This window comes from Canis lupus, chromosome X (genome assembly GCF_048164855.1).
Source record: "Canis lupus baileyi chromosome X, mCanLup2.hap1, whole genome shotgun sequence".
Classification (NCBI taxonomy): domain Eukaryota; kingdom Metazoa; phylum Chordata; class Mammalia; order Carnivora; family Canidae; genus Canis; species Canis lupus.
This window is the reverse complement of record NC_132876.1, coordinates 18,222,527-18,242,622: the sequence shown is the minus strand read 5'-3', so window position 1 is coordinate 18,242,622 and position 20,096 is coordinate 18,222,527. Positions and strand designations below refer to the sequence as shown.

Sequence of the window (20,096 nt, the reverse complement as noted above, 5' to 3'; positions counted from 1 at the left end):
CCCCTGGCTTGGCCACGCCCCCTCCCGGGCGCCACAGAGCGACGGCCCGCGGGACCGCCCCGCCAGCAAGCCCCGCCTTCTCCTGGGCTCCCAAGGGCAGAGCCCGAGGGCGGGAAGAGATTGGAAGGTGACGTTCCCCAGGGATCGCTTCTGGGGCGTGTCCTTGAGCGCGGCGGACGGCCAGAGGGTCTAGAAAGCTATACTGATGACGTGCCGAAAGCCCAATGGGCACTTGAAGGGATGAGCACTGGGTGTTATGCTCTATGTTGGCAAATCGAACTCCAATAAAAAAAAATACTAATAAATAAATAAATAAATAAATAAATAAATAAATAAATAAATAAATGGAAAGCCCACTGGGAAGGCTCCGCCTGTTTAATTTATCCCTTCTTCTGCACTGTCTACACAGAAAACCCAGCCAGGCAACCCATTGTACCATTAATTTGCATTTCTCTGCTAACTCAGCACTGTAGAGGTTCACCAAACCCACAGACGCATTTTTTTCTTTTTGGTATATTTGCTGGTTATGTGTATTTCTTTTTTTTAAGATTTTATTTATTTTTCTTTTTTTTTAAAGATTTTATTTGTTTATTCATGATAGTCACACAGAGAGACAGAGAGGCAGAGACACAGGCAGAGGGAGAAGCAGGCTCCATGCAGGGAGCCCGACGTGGGATTCGATCCCAGGTCTCCAGGATCACGCCCCAGGCCAAAGGCAGGCGCCCAACCGCTGTGCCACCCAGGGATCCCAAGATTTTATTTAATGTTCATGAGAGATACAGAGAGGCAGAGATGTAGACAGAGGGAGAAGCAGGCTCCCCACTTGAAGCCCTAGGTGGGACTTGATCCCAGGACCCTGGGACCACGCCCCAAGCCAAAGGCAGATACTCAACCACTGAGCCACCCAGGTGTCCTTATTTTTTTTAATTTTAAAAAGATTTTATTTGAAACAGAGAGAGAGCAAGCATAACTGGGTGGAGGGGCCGAGGAAGAAGCCTATTCCCCGCTGAGCAGGAAGCCCAACATGGGGCTCATTCCTGGGATCCTGGGATCACAATCTGAGCTGAAGGCACATGTTTAACCAACTGAGATACCCAGGCACCCCAAAAGATTGCCTTCTGAAGTTTCTGGGGGGATCAGAAGGGTCTGCTGGACTTGATCAAAATAGCTCAATAAATCCACTGGCAACTCTACCAGCCTGCCCACACACCATCTGATTATGTGTATTTCTTTATTAAATTTCCCCATTGTCCTTCCTTTAGCTGTGAGGGAGAAAAATTTCCCTCTATACTCTTAGAGCCTATTTGTACACATCTCTTAGGTCTATGAAATAAATCAACAATATGCAAATTAACTGCAGAAAAGGTATTCACATTTATTAATTTTTAATATTACCTGCACGGGGACATCACAGGAAAATAAATGTAAACACCCAGAGAGGCAGTGAGATTTGAGAGCTTATATACCATCTTAATAGAGGAAGGGGAACGAAGATGTAGGCAATTTAGGGAAGTCTAAATGATTTTTGGGAAACATGAGTGAGTTCTTAGTAGAATAAATGGAAGATGTGATAGTTTGTGACAGAGTTTGCATGTGGTGTGGACTTCTCATCCATTTACCTTTTGTCAGAATCAATTTCCCGGGGATCCCTGGGTGGCTCAGCTGTTTAGCGCCTGCCTTTGGCCCAGGGCACCATCCTGGAGTCCCGGGATCGAGTCCCACGTCGGGCTTCCGGCATGGAGCCTGCTTCTCCCTCCTTCTGTGTCTCTGCCTCTCTCTCTCTCTCTCTCTCTATGTCTATCATGAATAAATAAATAAATGATCTTTAAAAAATAAAAAAAAGAATCAATTTCCCTGGTTGATGAAATTTCTAAGGAGGGATTTTCACAATCGAGTTCCTCTTGGAGGATCTTTCTTTAGGCCCATAAGGGGATATTAATCTTAAAAATAAAATGGTCAGTTATTCACCAGCCAAAATGTTTATTTGGGAATCAGAGTGAATTACAACTAAAGACAAGCAAGCAAGAACATAATGATAAGCAAATCAGTAGAACAAAAGAGAGGAAGCCTCTTTTTTTAAAAAAAAGATCTTATTTATTTATTTGAGAGAGAGAGTGAGTGAGAGAGCACATCAGCAGAGGCAGAGGGAGGTGAGGGAGAAGAGGAAGAAGCAGACTCCACTACAAAGCAGGGAGCCCCAGGCAGGGTTGGATCCCAGAGCCCAGGAATCATGACCTGAGCAGAAGGCAGTTGCCCAACTGACTGAGCCACCCAGGTGCCCCAGAAAAGCTCTTTTATAAAGGAAAGGAGGAGGCTGGGGTAGCTATTAGAAAGGACAAGTCCATTAGAGTAAACTGGGAGTTCCAAGTATACTAACTTTTCATTGACTTGAGTTATGACTGTCTCTCATTGGCTGGGCTGTTGGGGGAGAGTGAAGGGAAAACAGCTTTTGTTTTTCCTGCCGGGGTAGTAGTAACAAAAGTAGTGTCTATCTGCATGATAAGTCTCTTCTTGTTGAAGTCTGCAATTTATAAGGAGTGGTAGGACCTAAGAGCCCCCCCTTCTGGTCTCCCAACTCCACTTTAAATGAGGTTTCCTTTTATTAATTTTTACAGGGATTTCAGCGAAAGCCTCTCCCTGCATTGGCTGTTTTTCAAGTGCTTTTTGAGCTCAAATAATATACCAAAGTAGTGTATTTTGGCGTGGCATGTCCTGAACTCCTTCAAACCACACAGTGATTTCTAAGCACCCCTCTTAACCCATTATTGGTCCTGGTTACTCTATGGGATCTTCTCAGGTTTTCATTAGCCCTCGTTCATGACAGTTCTTGCTGATGTGCTTCGAAGCACTTTTGTGGTTTCATCTAATCTTTATTCTAAGCCAAATCCAACTCAAGCTTGATCATTTTTTAAGACCATTTAATAAATTGTAGAAATGTTCATGCTTGATTATACACATAACTTTTATTTTTATTTATTTTTAATTTTTTAAAATGTTATTTATTTATTTGAGAGAGAGAAAGAGAATGAGCAGAGGAAGGATGACTCAGGGCTCAATCCCTGGAGCTACTTAATGGGATTGAGCCTCTAGCCATCATGAGATCATGACCTGAGCCAAAGGCAGATGCTTAATTGACTGAGCCACCCAGGCACCCCAGCTTATACACATAACCTTTAAAAAGCTATCTTCAAGAAGTAGATTCACAATCATCCTGCCCCAGTTTTAACAAGGAGAGCTGGTCTGAGTATTTAGATTCTCAAAATGCCTGTTCCCCACAAGACTTGAGCATCCCTGTAGCCTCTCTATAACTGTTTAAGGAACTCAACAAAGTCATATATACTGATCTGGCAATTCCTTCCTACTCAGTCAAGGAAAAAAAGGCAAACCTGAAGCATCAAAGAAACTGAAGGTGGTGGTAAGGAGGAAGACTAATCAGTGGTTCACTTCAGTACCCAAACACAAATTCTATGTGAATACATCCTTCAGAAATGATGAGGAAATAATTCAGAAATGAAGAAAAATTAAGAGAAATTTTCATCATTAGACATACCCTTACCTTACAACCCAGCAATTGCACTGCTGGGGATTTACAACAAAGATACAGATGCAGTGAAACGTTGGGACAGCTGCACCCTGATGTTTCTAGCAGCAATGTCCACAGTAGCCAAACTGTGGAAGGAGCCTCGGTGTCCATCGAAAGATGAATGGATAAAGAAGATGTGGTTTATGTATACAATGGAATATTACTCAGCCATTAGAAATGACAAATACCCACCATTTGCTTCGACGTGGATGGAACTGGAGGGTATTATGCTGAGTGAAATAAGTCATTTGGAAAAGGACAAACATTATATGGTCTCATGCATTTGGGGAATATAAAAATTAGTGAAAGGGAATAAAGGAAAGGAGAGAAAATGAGTGAAAATATCAGTGAGGGTGACAAACAGGAGAGACACCTAACTCTGGGAAATGAACAAGGGGTCGTGGAAGGGGAGGTGGGCGGGGGTGGGGTGGGGTGACTGGGTGATGGGCGCTGAGGGGGGCACTTGGGATGAGCACTGGGTGTTATGATATATGTTGGCTAATTGAACTCCAATTAAAAAAAGAAAAAAAAATACCTGCACCTTAAAAAAAAAATCCTGGGTCTCTAACATCATGCCCCAGGCAGAAGGCGGAGCTAAACCCATAAGCCACTGGGGCATCTTGATCAAAAGAGGGATATGTGAAAATTATTGAAGGCAACCGTATTTAATATGGAGCAGGGAGCTCTAAAAGGAGAGCTCTCACACACCACCACTCTTAAACAGCCTTTGCAGCCCCCAACAGGAAGGAAGATTTCCTCCTGGCTCAGCAACAGCCCAGCCAATGAGAAACTGCCACAACCCAGACAATGAGAGGCCATCACAACCTTGATTCTCACTCTCCTCCAATAACTTTCCTTGAAAACCACCCATGGCAACTTCCTGTCTGCTAGGACAAAAAGAAAGCTTTTCGTTGTACTCTGTATTTGCTTACAGTTCGCCATAGTTCACGTGTCCTGAATTGCAGTTGGTCTCCTATTTCCAAATAAACTCATTTTGCTATTAAAATATTTAATATTCTTTTTTTTCCATTTAATATTTTAAATGTGATGTCTGCGTGCTACCCAGAAGAAAAGAATAGGGACGCAATCCGAACTCTGCTTCGTGCCACATCTCCTCGCCCTCCTCATCTAATCATCCTCATTTCCAGATCGTACTTCAGTGTGGCTCTCGGCACCATAGTGAGTGCTTTGGCACCGTTGGCTCCCTTCCAAGAGCAAGACACAGGCTACATTTTGAGACCCTTGTAGACGTGCAAGTTAGGCCTTTTCCACAGGATCTGTGGTTTCATTTAACACTGAACAGAAAGCCGTTGCTTAGAGCTGACCACCAAGTCTCCCTGAGGAGTGAGTGTAGGGGTGAGGAGGTGGGGCTGGTGGTGGTTGTGTGGCCGTGGAGGGCACTCAGAGGCAAAGGAAGAGAAAATAATTCACTCCGTGAGGGGTAGAGGCTGCACGCCTGGGGGCATGCTTCCAACCTGGGGACAAGTTGCTGTGCCACCTTCAAACAGGCATCAGGCCCTCCCTTAGAAGCCCACAGAGACCACAGAGTAGAGCCCACCTCTACTCTAAGAGGTGCAAAACGAGGTCTCACTGGAAGTGATTTCTGGTGGGTCACCGCATTTCCGCCCTTGCCTTGGTGGGAGGAGCCCATGAAGTCCCGCCCATCAGCTCTCAGCCTCTGAGTGGCTGGCACTAAGCGCACTGGGTCCTCATTGGCTGGATGATGGGCTGGGGCATGTTAAGGCCCTTCGCGTGGTAGCCTGAGCCAAAGCTCATGAAGGCACCTGACTAGACGTCCCGCGGTGCGGAGGAACCAGCGTGTGGTCTGAGGGGCTGCTGGGGTCAGAGTGCGGCTGGGTGGCAGAGACGTGGACAGAAGCAGGCTTGGTGCTGTGTTTGGGGGCCGCAGGCTGCCCTAGCAACGGGACCATGCTTCGGCTGATTTCCAGGGCTCTTGCCGTCTTCCGGAGGAAGATAGACTCGTCAGAGGCAGAGAGGGAGCAGCATATGAGGCTCTTGGAATTGGAAGGTATTTAATTTGTCTTCTCCCTCCCACGGGCCAGCACCTAGTTCAGAACTTCCGGGGCTCAGAAGGGCGCCACATAGCCATGCCAGCGCCTCCTTGTGGGGAGAGGGGTCCCTGAGTCCCTGAGCATGCCCGGAACCATCCTGCCCAAAGTGACGGTGGTGTAAACAGGGAAGGCCCCTGGGGAACTATGCACCACCCTTGCATTACCTCCCGGCCCCATGCCTTTGAAACTTACATTGTGTGTATGGTATGTACAACAGATTCCTTTTCATATTTCCAGTAGTAGTGGATCTCTCTGATTTGAGGGTGCATTTGATCTCGTTTCCCAAACATGCGTATATTTGAATCCAAGTGGTCAAGTCGCTAGTAGGAGGCTGGGGGCCACGGGTTAACTTGCTCACCTTTGTATCCTGACACAGTCCAGGGTCTGGCACTGAGGGGGAGACTCAGGAGGCCCGGGACAGGCATCAGGGTGTCGGTGAGTCCCCATGAAAACTGAGAGGGTGTGCTGAGGTGGATGGTGGTCCTGTTCTGAAGTGTTCCTCTCATGAGCCGAGCATTTGTCTGGACCAAGCCCTGGGCTCAAGGCTGGAAGACCCCCACAGGGAGCGGGGAGTATTGTCACGTTCACTTTACAGCCGGGTCAGGGAGACACAACCAGGGGAGAGCCGGCACCCGGCTGGTGTTACCCAGACCCGGAGGCCAAGCAGCCATTCCCTGCTGGGTGTGCCCCGGTCCCGCCTCTGGGGGGCCTCCTTCCCCAGAATGAGTGCAGGGCGGGCTCTGGGCCCGATTCTGGAAAGGGTCATCTCTGGTGGATGCAGTCCTCCCAGCAGGGCCCCAGCCTTCCTGGTGCCTGACTGGGCCTGCAGCTCCTCTGCCGGAGGAGTGTGAGCCCTGCAGAGTTGGCGGATTCTCGGCCCAGTGGGCCAAGGAGGGCTGCTGCCGAGCTTGAGCGGGAAGCGCTGCCGCTGCATCCCTTAGCCGGTAGCCATATTTTTGCCAATGGGACGATGCAGAAGAGTTTCTGATTTATTTTCATGAGCCTAGGTGGCAGTTGTCACCCTTGTACCTTCCATTTCCATATGTTTTGTGATTTCACTTGACAAATTTGACCCATTTTTTAAATAGTTTAGAAGAGGCTCCTATGGGGCTCTGTTGGGTTAAGCGTCTGCCTTTGGTTTGGGTCTTGGGTCCAGGGATTGAGCACCACCTCGGGCTCCCTACTGGAGGGGGGAGTCTGCTTCTCCCTCTCCCTCTGCTCCACCCACCCCCTCTCTTGGGTGCTCTCTCTCAAATAAATAAAATCTTTATTTTTTAATTTTCTAAGCCCTCCTCAAATAAAATCCTTTAAAAAAAAGTTTTCAGGGGATGCCTGGGTGGCTCAGTGGTTGAGCATCTGCCTTTGGCCCAGGGCGTGATCCTGGAGACCCGGGATCAAGTCCCACATCGGGCTCCCTGCGTGGAGCCTGCTTCTCCCTCTGCCTGTGTCTCTGCCTCTCTGTGTGTCTCTCATGAATAAATAAATAAAATCTTTAAAAAAAAAGTTTTCAGGATCTTCTTGGCTTCTGAAATCAAATTGTAAGCAATGTTTCTCCCAGCCTCACTTTGGCATGGCACCTAAGGCGTTGTGGTTCATAGTGGGCCCTGTGGGCTTATTCTCTAGGTTCAGATATCAAATTATGGCTTATTAGCTGTGTTTGTTCATGAAATAAATAAATAAGTAAACCTGAGTGTTTTGGATCCACATTTGGGCTAGATTTAAACCCCCAGATCTCTTTGTGTGCTTTGTTCGGTGAGATGTTTCAATAATCTCCAGGTGCTGCTGCTGCCGCTTTTGTTGATGATAAAATTCTATAACAATAATGGCTGTTTAAAGACTCTCTAGATGCAGAAACCATGACAACTAATGTGTAAGCTCTAACCTGTGGGAGGCATTCAATTTTAAGCAGTTGACATGTATGTGTCAGTTAATAACTGTAACAACCCTTTCTCCCCTGCTTTATTGAGACATAATTTGCATATAAGGTATGCATGACAACTTGTTACCTATATATTGTGAAATGATTGCACAATAAGATTCATTAACACATCCACACCTTATATAGTTACCCTGTGTGTGTGTGTGTGTGTGTGTGTGTGTGTGGAGAGCTTATAAGATCTACTCTCCTAGGCAGACATTAGTAATGCCCTGGTTTTCCAGATGGAAACAGATTCAGGGAGGTTAAGAAATGTGCCCAGGGTTACAGAGATGGTAAAGGGAGGAGCTGTGTTCACAGCTAGGCAGTCTGGTTCCAGACTCAGCACCTACTACAAGTCCCACTACCAAGGGCACTTGGCCACTGGGCCTCGCAGAGAAATGGTGGGATCAGCCTTTCAGCATGAGCACTCTGCTTCCCAAACAATCCCTATGCTCCTCAGTCATTATCATCTGTGTCTCAGAGCAAGCCCAATTTGTTTCTAGACTTAGATCATCGTCTCCCATATCTTCCCACGGTAGGGCTTATTTCTTGTGTGTAATTTGCTTTGGAGGTGAGTTAATGAAACATTTTTTTGACCTATCTTTTAGGTGACACCAGGTTAAAAACTGTACAAGGAGTAGTGACACAGTTCTGTAGTGATTATGGCCTGATTGATGAGTTGATCTACTTCACCAGTGATGTTATAACTGGCAACGTGTTCCTGAAAGTTGGACAAGAAGTCACCGCCATTGTGGAAGAAGATAAAGCATATGGATTGAAAGCGATCAAAGTAAGATTACTATGAGTTTGAGGATCGGCTCTATTTCCCCGGGGGGGCTTTCAGCCTTGCTCCTGATTTGTTCAGCCTCTCTGACGTGACCTGGTATGGTGGATTTGAAGTCCAATCCACTGCATTGTGTGAGACACTTGTTCTTTTTTTTTTTTAAAGATTTTATTTATTTATTTATGAGAGACACAGAGAGAGAGGCAGAACATAGGCAGAAGGAAAAGCAGGCTCCATGCAGGGAGCTCAATGAAGGACTTGATCCCGGACCTGGGAATCAAGCCCTGAGCCAAAGGCAGATGCTCAACCGCTGAGCCACCCAGGCATCCCAGAACACTTGTTCTTATCTTTGTAGTGGTTTCTGTTTATAAAAGTCTAAATTATATATCTATTCTTCAGCATTTAAAACTATGGTAAACATTAATAATTATTAGAGTCTATATTATTCTGCAATGTCCTTTTTTCTTTTTTTAAAAAAAGATTTTATTTATTTATTCATGAGAGACACAGAGAGAGGCAGATTCATAGGCAGAGGGAGAAGCAGGCTCCCCATGAGGAGCCCCATGTGGGACTTGATCCTGGACCTGGGATCAGGCGCTGAGCTGAAGGCAGACATTCAACCACTGAGCCACAAGGGGGTCCCTGCAATGTCCTTTTCTCAACCAAGTAAAGGATTTTTTATTTTGTTGTAATGTAATTGCTGGGTGAACAGAAATGCATTTTAACCACTTTTTTAAAGTTTTTTTTTTAAGATTTTATTTATTTATTCATGAGAGACACTGAGAGAAAGAGGCAGAGACAGAGGCAGAGGGAGAAGCAGCCTCCATGCAGGGAGCCTGATGTGGGACTTGATCCTGGGACCGACGGATCACGCCCTGAGCCAAAGGCAGACTCAACCGCTGAGCCACCCAGGCATCCTTAACCACCTTTTATTTTTTTAAGAGACATTTATTCATGAGAGACAGAGAGGCACAGAAACAGGCAGAAGGAGAAGCAGGCTCCATGCAAGGAGCCCGATGTGAGACTCGATCCCGGGTCTCCAAGGTCAGGCCCTGGGCCGAAGGCGGCACTAAACCACTGAGCCACTGGGGCTGCCCCTTAACCACTTTTTAAATGCAGCTTTGGGCACCTGGGTGGCTCAGTGGTTGAGTATTTGCTTTGGCTCAGATTGTGATCTCAGGAACCTGGGATGAGTCGAGAAACAGGTTCCCCACAGGGAGCCTGCTTCTACCTCTGCCTATGTCTCTGCCTCTCTGTGTGTGTGTCTCTCATGAATAAATAAATACAAACTTTAAAAAAATAAATAAAAGCAGCTTTATTGAGATACAATGGATGTACCATAAGATTCTCCATTTTTTTAAGTAGGCTCCATTCCCAGCTAGAGCCCAACACAGAGCTTTAACTCACAACCTTGAGATCAAGCCCTGAGCCGAGACCAAGAGTTGGATGCTTAACCGACTGAGTGCCCCAAAAGCCCCAAGATTCTCCACATTTAAAGCCATAGTTTGATGACATTTTTAGTAAATTTCACATAGTCATGCAACCATCACCTCAGTGTATTTACCATTTCAATAGATACTGTCCAATTATGCTTCAGCTGTATTGTACCAGTTGGCACTGTCAACAGCAGGCTCTGGAAACTACCTGTTTGCCAATATTAAGAAGAATGGAAAGATTCCAATCTTTGAAATCTTTGCCAATCTTAAAAAAAGGCAGTCTCATAATTTTATTTTGCATTTCTTTAAGTGTTGGGGAGAGTACAGCAATGTTTCTCTTCTTACAGCTATTTGTACAGTAGGAACATTAGAGCTGTTTGTATGTTACGGAAATGAGAGGTTTGTTAGGAAATTTCTCATATGAACATTTTGCGAATGTTTCCTCCCAAGCTGTCTTTCACTTTGTGCCATTTAATTTCTGTATACCAGAATGCATCCATCTTGTCTAGGTGAGATGACTTGCCATTTTCTGAGATACAGAAGATGGGGGGGAGTACAGTTTTTTCAGGGAAGTTCAGGATACATTAAATTTTGTCTATGTTAAGCTAAGATTGAGATACCAATGGAACACCATGTCTGTAACTTGGTGTATTCAGTTCAGCAACAGGAAACAAGAAGAGAGTGTTAACAGAGGAGGTTGAGATGGAGCCTCTCCAGGAAAGAGTGGTCACACAGAAGCCAGGCAAAGTTTTACAACTGGATCAGATGCTAAGAGGTTGAGTGATAGGAGCAGAGAAAATTGACTGTGGGATTTGGCAACCTGGAGGATGCTGGTGATTTTAAGAGCTTTAGAGCTTTAAGAGCTTTAGAGGCATTTGGGATACAAGGCCTGATTGGAGAGCAGTGAGGAGCAAATGGGAGATAGGGAAATGAGTATAGATTATTTTATTTTTTTATTTATTTGAGAGCGAAAGAGTAAGAGCAGGGGGAAGAGCAGAGGGAGAAGCAGGCACCCTAATGAGCATGTAGCCCGATGTGGGACTCTGTCCCAGGACCCCGGGATCATGACCTGAGCCAAAGACAGACAACTAACTGAGTCACCCAGGCGCCTTAGATGATTCCTTAAATATGTTTTACTGGTGGGGCACCTAGGTGGCTCAGAGACCATCTGGATTTTTTTTAATCTTTTAAAAATTTTTTTAAAAAACTAAAAAAAAATAAAGATTTTATTTATTTATTCATGAGAGACCCAGAGAGAGAGAGAGGCAGAGACATAGGCAGAGGGAGAAGCAGGCTCCACGCAGGGAACCCGATGCAGGACTTCATCCTGGGACCCTGGGATCATGCCCTTACCCAAAGGCAGATGCTCAACTGCTGAGGCACCCAGGTGTCCCATAAATAAAATCTTTTAAAAAATAAACTATGGACTTGAGGTCAATATACTGTACCAATATTGGTTCAACCAATCAAACAAATGCAAGGTGCTAATAATAGGGCAAACTAAGGACAGAGAAGTGGAACGTGTGGGAAATTTCGGCTCAAGGTTCCTAAACTGCTCTAAAACATAAATAAAATATATAAGGCTCAGTCATTATTTTATCATCGTCTCACGTCTACAATGTGGTCAGGTGAAATGTATTCACCAATGTTTGTTGTAGTTGTTTAAGCCATTTCTTGAACGACAATGTTTTAAGCATGTTTCTGCTTTTTAAACCTGTGTTATGTTTGCTATAATGGTTTCGTTATCTCACAGGTGGATGCTCTCTGTGATAGTTGCCATGGCAATGGACCTGCAGACTCCTATGCTAGAATCTCATTTGGCTCTATTACCTCTCTAATGGAAGGTGCTAACTACGTTGATCACACAACTTACTTCTCTCTAGATGTCATTTGTAAAGGTATAGTTTACTTTTTAAAAGATTTTATTTATTTATTTATTTATTTATTTATTTATTTATTTAAAGATTTTATTTATTTATTCATGAGAGACACACAGAGAGAGAGAGAGGCAGAGACACAGGCAGAAGGAGAAGCAGGATCCATGCAGGGAGCCTGACATGGGACTTGATTCTGGGTCTCCAGGATCATGCCCTGGGCTAAAGGTAACGCTAAAGTGCTGAGCCACCAGAGGTGCCCAGTTTACTTTTTTTAATTTAAAGCTAGATTTTGCCTGTTTTTTAAATTTTATAGATTGGCTTTGCTGATGGTTACAGGCATCATTTCTAGGGTCGAATTTGGAACATGCTATTTAGCAAGAGGATTTTCGGATTAGAACTACTTCTCTAAGTGTCCTTATCTCCAATAAGAGGCTCTTTGATACTTGAGGTGGACCTTTGCAGTTGAAAATAATGCACCGCAGTACATCATGTTCTTAAACACTCATGCTATCTTTTGTTGACGTTTTATTTATTGGATGCAACTGCTAGTATTTGTGTAATTTTTCTATTTGTACAGGCACTGAATTTCTAATCTAACAGAAAAACATTATGGGTATACAGGGATATTCTTTTTTATTTTAATTTTTCAAAGACTTATTTTTTTTATTTATTTATGATAGTCACAGAGAGAGAGAGAGAGAGGCGCAGAGACACAGGCAGAGGGAGAAGCAGGCTCCATGCACCGGGAGCCCGATGTGGGACTCGATCCCGAGTCTCCAGGATCGTGCCCTGGGCCAAAGGCAGGCGCCAAACCGCTGCGCCACCCAGGGATCCCTCAAAGACTTATTAATTTGAGAGAGAGAGAGAGCAAGTCTTGAAGAATGGGAGACAGAGAGAGAGTCCTGAAGCAGACTCCCCACTTAGTGCAGAGGCCCATGGGAGGCTCTTACTCAGGACCCTGAGTTCATAACATGAGCAGAAACCAAGAGTTGGATGCCCAACCAACAGATCCACCCAGGCGCCACACAGATATACTCTTTAAAAAAATATATCTCAAAGGGCGCCTGGCGGCTCAGTGGTTGAGCATCTACCTTGGGCTCAGGTCTTGATCCCGGGGTCCTGGGATGGTGTCCTGCATCAGGCTCTCCACGGGGAGCTTGCTTCTCCCTCGGCCTGTGTCTCTCATGAATAAACGAATAAAATCTTTTAAAAACTAATGAAAATAGGGATCCCTGGGTAGCGCAGCAGTTTGGCGCCTGCCTTTGGCCCAGGGCACAATCCTGGAGACCCGAGATCGAATCCCACGTCGGACTCCCAGTGCGTGGAACCTGCTTCTCCCTCTGCCTGTGTCTCTGCCTCTCTCTCTCTCTCTGTGTGTGACTATCATAAATAAATAAATAAATATTTTAAAAAGTTTTAAAAAAATAATGAAAATAATATTTCAAATGCCTTGGAGAGATAGCCTTGTACCTTTCTGTTGGTTTGCAAACTGCCCCCACTACATAGAACCGAGGAGAGACAAAAAAATGAGGCAGGCCACTCTTGATTGGTAAGTGGCCAGTGTAGTAATCAAGGAGACTTACACATGGGTCTTGTCTGGGGGGACCTGAAATGAATTGATCTCCACACCCACCTGCCAGAATCTTAAAAGTTTACATAGATGCCTTAATTGGGCTCAGTCACGTACACTGTCCAGATGGTCTCAGCCACACCTTACTCTCTAAAGCCTTAGGCCTCCAACTGTTGGAGTGATGGGTGGAACACACATTCCCAGGACAGGGGTGGGGTGAGGAGCCTCAAGCTGGACCCCAGGGTCCAGCTCATAGGTCCACTGGTAATCACACCCTCTTGATGGCCTCCTCCAGCACTTTCTGTGTGTGTGTGTGTGTGTGTGTGTGTGTGTGTACACTGTTGTTGAATTCTATTTGTAATTATCAGGTCTAACATTTAGTTGTTTTATGCCTAAAGCAATATGTTGTTATTTTGTTTATGCTATTTGAGTTTAGCTCAGTTCACAATAGAGTGCTAGGTATTGGCAAGACAAGATAAATAAGACTTTATTTATTTATTTATTTATATTTAAAGATTTTATTTATTTATTCATGATAGTCACACAGAGAGAGAGAGAGGCAGAGACATAGGTAGAGGGAGAAGCAGGCTCCATTCAGGGAGCCCGATGTGGGATTCAATCCCGGGTCTCCAGGATTGCACCCTGGGCCAAAGGCAGGCGCCAAACCGCTGCGCCACCCAGGGATCCCTAAATAAGACTTTATTAAACCCTCCCTGTAAAGAGCTCATCGTCTAATTGGGAAAGACAGACATGTGGAGACATTAAAAGAATATAGTGAAAACAACTCTACTGAGCAGACAAGTTAGAATGACTATCTGCTATGGGGAGACTTGGGAAGGCTGCCTGTGTGAGATGCTTTCCCAGCTGGACAACTTCTGCTGGGCTGGCTTTGGAAAGATGACTAGAAGTAAAAATTCTGTACTTGTTTATGCCCTATCAGCTGCTATGTAGCTTGAATATAAAAAGGGGGAACTTAGTTCAGCCACACCAGGCAGCTTTCCATTTAATTTTTCTGGGATTTAAAAGCCAGGACTTGACCTTATTTGATAACCATGGAAGTCCCCAAGGATGATTATCTGGTGGCATCTGGGATTTTAAGACATGTTTAGTTAGAAATACCCAATTCTAGGAGAAAAAGCCCCTGTGATTGCTAAGCTCCAAAGTCAATTTCCTGGTCCCTATAACCATGCCAGTGGGAAGTCACCACCAATAGTAGCCCTTGCTAGAATTCTTCTCAAGATGGGAAACACTTGAGCATGTTTGTAATGCCAAAGGGAGTGATGGAAAAAACAAAAACAAAAACAAAGGGAGTGATGGAAGGTGTAAGGGAGAGCCAGAAGGATGGATGGAACCAGGGTCCTGAGGCATAAAGAGGCCGGGACCCAAAGCACAGGTGAAGGGATTTACTGCTGCAAAATAAATTGAGTGATTCAAAGAGAGTGGATTAAAAATACTTGACCCCAGGATGCCTGGGTGGCGGATGAGTGGCTGCCTTCTGCTCAGGGCGTGATCCCGGAGTTCCAGGATCAAGTTCCACATTGGGCTCCCTGCGAGGAGCCTGCTTCTCCCTCTGCCTGTGTCTCTGCCTCTCTCTAGTGAATAAATAAAATCTTAAAAAAATTTTTTTAAATAAAAATACTTGAACCCTAATCAGTCATACTTAGCATTGTCAAAATAGCTGCTGTTAATCTATTATGACACCTAATGAAAATGGCAAAAGACAATTCCAATTTAAAACATAATGACAGGGGATCCCTGGGTGGCGCAGCGGTTTGGCGCCTGGCTTTGGCCCAGGGCGCGGTCCTGGATATCCGGGATCGAATCCCACGTCGGGCTCCCGGTGCATGGAGCCTGCTTCTCCCTCTGCCTGTGTCTCTGCCTCTTTCTCTCTCACTGTGTGCCTATCATAAATAAATAAAAATTAAAAAAAAACCACTAATAAAACATAATGACAACATTGAGCATAACACCCAGTGCTCATCCCGCCAAGTGCCCCACTCAGTGACCATCACCCAAAATGTTGGCAAATTGAACTCCAATAAAAAAATTTTTTTGGGATCCCTGGGTGGCGCAGCGGTTTGGCGCCTGCCTTTGGCCCAGGGCACGATCCTGGAGACCCGGGATCGAATCCCACATCAGGCTCCCGGTGCATGGAGCCTGCTTCTCCCTCTGCCTATGTCTCTGCCTCTCTCTCTCTCTCTCTGTGACTATCATAAATAATTAAAAATTTAAAAAAATTTTTTAAATAAAAAATAATAAAACATAATGAGAGGTAGTTTAAGCATTTTACTGTTGATTTCAGCTCAGGTCGTGATCTCAGGGTCATGAGATTAAGCCCTTGTCAGGCTAAGCGCTCAGGGAGGAGTCTTCTTGAGATTCTTTCTCTCTCTCTCTGCCCCCCCACTCTCACACGACCCTCTTCTCTCTCCTCCCTCCCTTGCTCTCTCTCTCTCTCAAATAAATAAATAAATCTTTTTTAAAAAAGCCAAAAACATAATGGGAATTGGGGCACCTGAATGGCTCAGTTTGTTAAGCGTTCCACTCATGATTTCAGCTCAGGTCATGGGTCCTGAGATTAAGCCCCACCACCGGCTCCACCTTCCTTGGAGAATCTGCTTGAGATTCTCTTCCTCTGCCCCTCCCCCAGTCTCTCTCTGTCTCTCAAATAAATAAATATATTTAAAAAAATAATGACCTGTGATGCCCAGCTGATACTTCTCCCCAACAGCCTTTGTTAAACCAGTGGGAATCAAAGCCTAGAGGATTACAAACATCCTTTCTGGCAGGAAGACTTACAGGTTACCTGTTTTTAAAAGGTTCAAAGGTACTTTTGATGTAATAGACATTATTTTAGGGTATTAGAACATCAAAGTCACTGTGAAACTGAACATTACCAAGACTAAGACATAATTCTTTTTTTAATATTTTTTTAATTGGAGTTCGATTTGCCAACATATAGTATAATACCCAGTGCTCATCCCATAAGTTTCCCCTCAGTGCCCATCTCTCAGTCACCCCATCCCCCCCGTCCACCTCCACTTCCACTACCCCTTGTTCATTTCCCAGAGTTAGGAGCTAAGACCTAATTCCAACTGGATTTCTCTCTGTGGCTGTTTTAGTGTTTGTTGTTGTTTTTAATTTAAATTTAATTAACATAGAGTGCATTATTAGTTTGAGGGGTAGAATTTAAGGATTCATCAGTGGCATAGAACACCCAGTGCTCATTCTCTCACATGGCCTCCTTCATGCCCATCCTCCAGTGACTCCATCCCCTCAACCCCCTCCCCTCCAGCCACCTTCAGCTTGTTCCCTAGAGTAAGTTAAGTCTCTTACAGTTTGTCTGCTGTTTTAGGTTTCGAGCCTTACCAGGGGGACCGAGTAGAAGTTGAGTTTTGCACCCCATTGGATGCGCTGAGCCGAAAGGCCCTCTCGGTGAAGCCTCTGAGACATAAGCATGTGCATGAGGTAGCTCCTTTGTGGGTAGCTCTTGTTACTCGGTTCTACTTTTCCCTCTAGTGATCCTTGCTGATTCTCGGGATTTCATGGGGTGTATTGGCAAAACCATTCTTGGCCAAAGAGTCTATTTCCTTACTAAACAAGACAAGCTCCACAGTGGGCATAACCCCAGAATAATATACAATATGCATATATTTAAGGTCAAAATTAGGTAGTTTACTTGAGAGGTATTTAAATGCCCTGAATAGAAAGCAAATTGTGTTGAGAGAATTGTGGGGGAGGAAGGAATGGCCTAGTGGGGAGAACGAGAGCATGCAGTGAATGCTGGGTGTGACTTGGGTCCTATGGACTAGAAATGAGTGCAAGAGTCAGTCTGCACAAAGGCACAGAGGGTGCTTGGGATGGGACCCAGGAAGTGGGGAGATGGCCTTCTCTTGGCCACCACCATTCTTTTCTCATTCTACCGCTTTTCCCTTCCTCAACCATCACTAGAGAGGTTAATGGACATCATGTAGTGTATTTAGAATAGAGTTTCTAATCTAGAGCAGGACCAGCTCTGTAGGGGTTCTGACTTAGCTGTTGTGAGGAAGGGGCCACCATGGGTAGTTTCACAGGGTGCTCCTGGGATTTCTGACATGGCAGCTAGGTTGGGAAAGGAGTGACCTTCAGACTAAGCCAGAGCAAGGTGGTACAGGCTTTAGGACAGCAGACGATGCTTTTACATAAACATTTCTATTACCTGTAATTACAGGTCTGCATTACCAGCCTTCATGGAAGAAATGGGGTGATAGATGATAGCATCTTTTTCACCTTGGAATCTCTGAAGCTACCTGATGGATACACACCTCAAATATCTGACATTGTTAATGCTGTTGTGGTGGAGAGCATTCAGTCCTGCTACATTTGGAGAGCCATTTCTATGTCTCTAGTGAAAAGGCAGTAATAAGAAAACAGCAGTTTTATTCCTTGTGCAGCTTCTCTTCTCTCATCAGTAAAGGGCCTGCTTTAAATGTGTTCTGTGAAAAATAGCTTGTAAACCTCAACAATTAATTCAAGCACAACGTTTTGAGTTTCATGTGGGTTTGCTAAATGGGAGGGTACCTTTCTGGAGAGAGGCTAGCATTTTTCCTTGTTGATTAAAGACATTTTCATTTTAATCTTTTTAATAATCTTAGGTTTGTGATTTTCTTTTTTTATTGGATCTGTTTTTTAAAGATTTTATTTATGTATTTGTTTTAAAAGATTTTATTTATTTCTTCATGAGAGAGACAAAGACAGAGGCGGAGGGAGAAGCAGGCTCCTCATAGGGAGCCTGATGTGGGACTTGATGCCTGGACCCTATTTTCACACCCTGAGCCAAAGGCAGATGCTCAACCTCTGAGCCACACAGATGTCCCAACATTTTTTTTTAAGATTTCTTTTATTTATTCAAGAGAGACACAGAGGGAGAGGCAGAGACACAGGCAGAGAGAGAAGCAGGCTCCATGCAGGGGGCCTGATGTGGGACTCGATTCTGGGACTCCAGGATCATGCCCTGAGCTGAAGGCAGATGCTCAACTGCTGAGCCACCCAGGCATCCTCCGACAGTTTTTTTTTTTTTTTTTTTTTTTTTTTCTAATTTTTTTATTTATTCATGATAGTCACACAGAGAAAGAGAGGCAGAGACACAGGCAGAGGGAGAAGCAGGCTCCATGCACCGGGAGCCCGACGTGGGACTCGATCCCGGGTCTCCAGGATCGCGCCCTGGGCCAAAGGCAGGCGCCAAACCGCTGCGCCACCCAGGGATCCCTCTCCGACAGTTTTTTAATTAAGATTTTATTTTTGGGATGCCTCGGTGGCTCAGCATTGAGTGTCTGCCTTCGGTTCAGAGCGTGATCCCAGGATCTGGGACAGAGCCTGCTTCTCCCTCTGCCTGTGTCTCTGCCTCTCTCTCTCTCTCTCTCTCTCTCTCTCTCTCTGTGTGTGTGTGTCTCTCATGAATAAATATTTAAAATCTATTTTTAAAAGATTTTATTTTTAAGTAATCTCTACAGCCAACATGGGGGATCAAACTCACAACCCTGAGATCAAGAGTCACAAGGTCCACCAGCTGAGCCACCCAGATGCCCCTCATTTGTTAATTTTTTAAAGCAATCATGTTACATGTTCAGCCAATGCTGGTGAGAAAGATGAAAAGGCACAGTTCTTGTTCTTACCTGGCTCACTTCTCCGAAGCTCTCATCAGCCCATTCCTGGGATCTGAGGGGAAGCTGAAGCAGGAACGCCTCCAACATTTAACTGTCCAGAGAAGGTCCACTCTACCCTAAGACAGTGAGGACACCCAAGAACTCTGTATGTTCCTGGCAAGTCCTCCCACCTTTGCCTTACATGTCAGTACTCTCTGCCTCACCACAGTCTATCTTGAGACCTTCACTTCAGTCACAAAAAGCCTGGGAATCCTGGGATCTCACCAGCCCCTGGACCATCATCCTCATGAGACTCTATATATTCCCTTTTTTTCTTTTATTTTCTTTTCAAGATTTTATTTATGTATTCAACGGAGAGAGAGAGCACAAGCAGTGGGAACAGGGGGAGTAGGAGAGGGTGAAGCAGGCTCCCCACTGAGCAGAGAGCTCTATGTAGGGCTTGGTCCCTGGACCCTGGGATCATGACCTGAGCCAAAAGCAGACACTTAACCAACTGAACCACTCAGGCACCCCAGGAGTTGAGATGTTTAGAAAATGGATTTAGAAAAGAGGCTATGGGAGCATCTGGGTGGCTCAATCAGTTAAGTGTTTGCCCTTGGTTCAGGTCATGACCCCAGAGTCCTGGGATCCATCTGCACATTGGCTTCTCTGCTCATTCGGAAGCCTGTTTCACCATCTCCTGTTCCCCCGTTGGTGCTCTCTCTCTCCTCTCTCTTTCTCTGTCTTTCTCTCTCTCTCTATCCCCCATCTCTCTGTGTTAAATAAATAAAAAATATACACTTTTTAAGGATTTTATTTATTCATGAAAGACACAGAGAGAGGCAGAGACATAGGCAGAGGGAGAAGCAGGCTCCATGCAGGAAGCCCAATGTGGGACTCCATCCCAGGACTCCAGGATCATGCCCTGAACTGAAGGCAGAGGCTCAACCGCTGAGCCACTCAGGCATCCTTAAATGGAATATTTTAAAAACACACATCTCAAATCCTGTGACCCCTCCCCTATGTTCTTTTCTACTCTGTTCATAGAAAGACTGAGAAAGTTCTTAATTCCAAAGATGTTTATTATGGAAAACGTGAAAGAAAAGCCCTTGAAATACAGGTAAGAGTTTCATGGTCAAACATGGAGGCAGGGATCCCTGGGTGGCGCAGCGGTTTGGCGCCTGCCTTTGGCCCAGGGCGCGATCCTGGAGACCCGGGATCGAATCCCACATCAG

The 20,096-nt window shown here is 45.1% G+C and overlaps 1 protein-coding gene across 1 annotated transcript; it reads left to right on the top strand.

Moving 5' to 3' along the window:
• Nucleotides 1-5,310: 5,310 nt before the first annotated feature.
• CT55 (cancer/testis antigen 55) lies at nt 5,311-17,710 on the top strand. The gene is made up of 5 exons (XM_072815328.1): nt 5,311-5,612; nt 8,182-8,363; nt 11,547-11,691; nt 16,593-16,705; nt 17,448-17,710. The coding sequence occupies exons 1-5, from the start codon at nt 5,513-5,515 to the stop codon at nt 17,637-17,639; spliced, it is 732 nt and encodes a 243-aa protein (XP_072671429.1). The 5' UTR covers nt 5,311-5,512; the 3' UTR covers nt 17,640-17,710.
• The last annotated feature ends 2,386 nt before the right edge of the window (nt 17,711-20,096 follow it).